The sequence below is a fragment of the Xyrauchen texanus genome, chromosome 42, assembly GCF_025860055.1.
Source record: "Xyrauchen texanus isolate HMW12.3.18 chromosome 42, RBS_HiC_50CHRs, whole genome shotgun sequence".
Classification (NCBI taxonomy): Eukaryota; Metazoa; Chordata; class Actinopteri; order Cypriniformes; family Catostomidae; genus Xyrauchen; species Xyrauchen texanus.
Window position 1 is genome coordinate 34,634,471 of NC_068317.1, and position 5,608 is coordinate 34,640,078.

Sequence of the window (5,608 nt, forward strand, 5' to 3'; positions counted from 1 at the left end):
GTACCAAACAAACACACAAACACACAAACACATCACTGCTGGTTAAAAACAATAAAAGAGATGCTTCATGAGTGATCAGATGAACAAAAAATGAGAAATCTCTAATTTTCCCTCAACTGACGTGAAGTCTCAAATTTAAAGGGACACTCAATTGTTTTTAATGTTTCACACGTCAATAACTGAAAACTGTTTCATCTCTCTTTTCTGTTTCAATCAGCAAATAAATAAAGAGATTTTGAAAAATCACTTTATCAACACACACTCGAGGTGCTGGAAAATTACAATGTGCATGAATTGTATGTTGAAATGTTTCATTTAGTTTCAGTGACAGCACTCGAGCTGGTATAGACTCCAAACGTTTGTTCAAAACCTGATGATCATGTTATCCAGCATGATTTGAGAATGTATCAAAGAGCATCTTGTGTTCTTCAATGAAACGATGAAATCTGATCTTTTGCACAAACGAGTTGACATGTTTATTTGAAGTGTTGATGGTGTTACGATGGTGAACATCTGCTGATGGAGCGGCTCTATTCTGAGAGGAACAGAATCACTCCACCCTGATGATGCAAATATGAGTTTCACTGTTTGTGTGAAATGAGACAGTTGAGTTTGACTAATGGAGAGATGAGCTTTGATCATATTCATCAGTTTACTCTGAGGCTGATCTCAGCAGTCATACTGACCTTATGAATGTTTCAATCAACTGTTCAAAACTCAATATCAATGATGCTGTTTGTGTCACACACATCTGCTCAGTGTTTGTGCTGTTTATCATCTCTGGAAACTTTCAGTTGATCACACTGAACTAAAGTCTTACAGTGTGCCGATATATCATAGAAAATCATCAACATTATTAACTATCTGATTTATGTTCCTTTTTCCATCAATCATTTTTCTGTTTCACTCTTTTACAAATAAAATTTATTCATTAGTGAGTGTGTGTGTGTGTATGTGTTTGTGTGTGTGTGTGTGTGTGTGTGTGTGTGTGTGTGTGTGTGTGTGTGTGTGTGTGTGTGTGTGTGTGTGAGCAGCTGCAGTATCTGTCAGTGTATCAGTGCAGTGTGACTGACAGAGGTTTTTGTACGACTCTTTATCACTGTGTGAACACATAACTGCCACTGATGATGTGTGCACTCTGACAGTAATAATGTCCTGCATCTTCAGTCTGGACTCCACTGATGGTCAGAGTGAAATCAGTTCCATAATTTTGTCCTTTTCCAGTGAATCGCTGAAAACTATCACCATACCGAGTTTTTATGTCATATATGATGAGTTTTGGAGCTTCTCCAGGTTTCTGCTGATACCAAGCTAAACCATCACTATATATTCCAGGATCAGTTTTACACTTTATAGTGACTTCTTCTCCTGCAGTTTTAGTCACAACTTCAGTCTGAGTTACAGTGACTCCTCTGGATTCTGATCAGGAGAAAATAACGTTTGATGAAAATCTTTAAATTGACTGTATATGAAAGTCTTAAAAATCAGTAAATCAGTGAGAAGATTTCATTTGATGTTTACCTGGAATAAAAGCTCCCAGAATCCAAATAAAGATGAAGAAATTCATTTTTGTGTTTGTTGGTTTTGTATCTTGAAAAACAGCCGTGTGTTATAAAGTGTTTGACTCACAGTTATAAACACTCTCTGATCACTGAAGCGTGTGATGCCAATGCAAAGTGACTCTCTCTGGAAATACCCTCTTTGAGTAAAACAGACATCAATCAATAGAATTAATAGAGTTGATTTCTTCAGAGAGCTCTCACTGACATTATACAGTCTGGATTACTGTGAGAAAAACAGACAAATAAGCACATTGTGTCATTGAGTGACCCAATATTATATATTCTCTTTCACATGTTGGAGTGTTTATATAATCTTGAGGTAACGGTAAATGGTTAAACTGGTTTGGATCACTGTCCGCAATGGAGAACCCAGATTCCCCACAGACGACATGAAGAGATAATAAATGTTCATGGATTAAATGGAAATGAATGTAGACAATGACAGAGATTTCTAGAGGAATATTTCATCTCTGCTGGTCCATACAATGCTTGTGAATGATGACCAAAACTTTGATGCTCCAAAAATCCCATAAAGGCAGCAGAAAAGTAATCCACACGACTCCAGTGATTAAATCCATTTCTTCTGAAGTCATATGATAAGTGTACTATTGAATACTACTGATCCATCTCTGTGTAATTCAACAGGGATTTTCTGTTTTGGAGCAGCACTTTCTCTCTCTTTGTCTCCCTCTGCTGGTGTTGTTTCAGATGTACAAGCCACTAATGAGCTTCATTATGAGGGATAATTAGTGGAGGCAGATGTTACAGGTTACTGAGACACTTCAAAACCCCTCAGTTTGTGTCTTTCCATGGAGAGAGGAAGAAGTGTTTGACTGTGAAGTGAATTGTAGTTCTTTGATATTGAGTGAAATTGTGCTGTGTGGTTGAGTGTATTGAAGTAAAGTGTGTGATTGTGTGTTCAAAACAAATAAGAATAGAAAGAAAGAGGGAGGGAGAATCTTCCCTTTATTCTTTTGAATGTTTTCTCCATTTTCTTGTGAGAAATGAGGAGTCGAGTGTCTTGAAGAAGAGCTGTCTCTCTATTAGAGTTAGTTTTGATATCGGTGCTCTTGACTCTCCTCAAGTCTTGTCTTCAAGAAACTTCCATTTGAGCGACTCCTGAAAAATCACTTTATCAACACACACTCGATCAAACAAGAGACTCCAGCACTAGATGAATCTATTTGAATACCTGAACAACATGTATGTTACATCACCTCTCCCTTTATATGAGCCTGTCCACTGTCTTTCAGTACTTCTGTGACCTCTTAGTGGTTAAACTGTGTGAAGTGTTTAAGATATCTAATACTAAGTATCAAAGGCCCTTTTTCAACTAGTCATGCAGATCTATTGTTGAACGTATAGGAGTTTTTTCATTAGCAGCATCTGGTACACTGTGAAACCAGAATATGAACAAGTTCACCTTTGCACAAGTCTATTATGAACTGAACTGAACTTTACTTTATTGTCCAGTCTGTTTTCACAGAGCGGAAATTTTTCTTTGACACTGTAACATAAGACACATCACATATCAACAAGACAAATACAAAAAATAATATAGTTAAACACTGTAAAAAAGAAAAATTTAAAAATATTAGCAGTCGCTCTATTGTTTCAATTAAAACACTGTACGATTTAAGATAATCACTGCCATAGGAAGAAACGATCTTTTGTAGAGAGTTTTTCTAGCCAAGGGTATTTTTAGTCTAAGTCCAGATGGGAGCAATTCAAAAGCAGAGTGAAGAGGGTGAGTGTTATCTTTAAAAATTGCAATTGCCATTTTTCCCATAAAATGATCGAACAAGCTCTGTAGTGGCTGTTGTTTTTGTCCAGTAATCTTGTTTGCTTGATTGATTATTTGTGAGAGTTTGTTCTTTTGTTTCAGTGTTAGATTGCTGTACCATAAAATAATGTTATATGTCAGAATACTCTCAATCATTGATCGATACAACATAGTTAGGGTCTGCTGACTAACATTGAAGCTTCTCAGTTTCCTAAGGAGACCCAGGCGTTGTCGTGCTTTTTTATGAATATACTCCACATTACTTTCAAAATTAAGTTTCTCATCTATAATTGTACCCAAATATTTGAAATTCGAGACTTGCTCTACAGTTTTTTCTTTTATGACAACTGGTTTATATTCAGATGCAGCATCTATGTAACCCGGACACACACACACAAGATGAGACAGTCACAATGTAAGTCAAAAACTGCTTTTATTGTCAACAATAAAAGCAGGCAAAAGTACAAACGGGCAAATCCAGTGAAGAGTTGTCGAGGGAAGCGTAAGGTCAAAAGCCGGGGAATCAAAGAGAGTAAAGGGGGCAAATCCGGGAGAGTAGTCGAGGGGAGCGAGGGTCAAAGCCGGGGTGAACAGAATAGAGTAGCGGGAAGGACTAAACAGGGGAGCTGGCAAGCTAAGAGGTGAACGAGAGGAGGTCAAAACTAGACGAGACTAGCGGGAGGCAAAGACACGGGAAACTAAATACAATAACCAACAACCGTGAGACGAAAGGGTAGTGATATATATAGGGGCAAGTGCAGGTGTAAACAATGAACAGGTGATGAGACGAGTGCAGGTGAGACTAATGTGCAGGAGTGCAGATGACGCGAGTGCAGGTGGTCATAATGTTCTGGGGGATTGGAAACGCGTGAGGAACTCGAGGAAGGGAGATTGCCTACGAGCATGTGAGCGAGTAGGAGCAAAAAACGAGCGTGCAAGCTCGAACGAGCAAAAACGGGCGTGGAAGCCCGAGGGAGGAAAAAGAGCGTACGAGCTCAAGGGGGCGGAGCGAGGGAGCGGGGTTTGTGACAATCTACTCTTCTTGATTGATTTCTCAAACATAACTCTTTTGTCTTTTCGATATTAAGATGTAAAGTACTGCTCTCAAACCAACGGATGATACTGTCGATGTACTCAAAATATGAGGTGCAGTTCATTTCTTTCTGACATGAGACCAATGCTATATCATTGGCATATTTTATAAGGGTAAGGTTATCGTCATTGCACTTCAGTTCATTTATGTATGCGGAAAAAAGTATTGGAGACAGTACACATCCCTCACGGTACCCCAGTATCTAGAACCAAGCAATCCGACATAACATTATTATTAACACAAACTCGCTGAGGGCGACCTTTTAAAAACTCCTTAATCCTTAATAAGAAGATAAGGTTGGACAGTATTAAAAGCGGATGAGAAATCCATAAAGAGTATTCGAACATAGGAATTTGAGTTGTCTAGATGATTTTGAACCTTATTTAAAAGCGTAAGGGAGGCATCCACAGTGCTCCTATTATCCCGATAGGCAAATTGCAGGGGGTCTATGCATGTCTCAATTTGGGATAACAATTCCTTACATACTATGCGCTCCATACATTTACACAGAATAGATGTGAGTGCGATTGGGCGAAAGTCTTTGAGAGATTTTGCATTAGGTATTTTTGGCACCGGAATGACAATGGAATTCTTCCAGGCTAATGGTACAAAACCATTGTCCAGGAAGGTTTGAAACAACCTTGTACACACATGACCAAGTTGTGCTGCACATTCTTTCAAGACTTTCCCCTTCAGGCCATCTGGGCCAGGTGCCTTATGCGGTTTAATTTTATGAAGCACTATGACAACCTCCCTCTCCTGTATAATCATAGGCTGTGATTGAGTAATGGTCATCATTAATTCATTACTAGCAGACAAATTATCGTTAAAATCATTATCAAATCGTGAATAAAAAAATATTAAGATTATTTGCAAAACAATGAGGGTCTTCTTCACGTTGTTGAATTCTTTTCTTTTGTCTACCCATCATTGTATTCAGACCCCTCCATGCGTCTTTTACATTCCCTGTTTTTAATTTCTCTTCGACATTCTCTTTATATTCATTCTGTGCATGTTTTATCTTATGTTTTACTGCTTTGTTGAACTCTTTTACTTTCTGCTGATCATTCTGCAAGAAGGCTATTTTCTTCATGTTTAAGTAAAGTTTCAAATCTTTGTTAATCCACGGCTTATTATTTGGATAGACTCTGATATTCTTTGTTTGAACCA

At 38.1% G+C, this 5,608-nt stretch overlaps 1 gene segment (V, D, J or C); it reads right to left on the reverse strand.

Annotated features, from left to right (window-relative positions):
• Nucleotides 1-1,096: 1,096 nt before the first annotated feature.
• On the reverse strand, nucleotides 1,097-1,591 carry LOC127635067 (Ig kappa chain V-III region VH-like). The segment is given in 2 exon segments: nucleotides 1,097-1,419; nucleotides 1,522-1,591. Coding segments are annotated over 2 exon segments (369 nt in total).
• Between the last annotated feature and the right edge of the window lie 4,017 nt (nucleotides 1,592-5,608).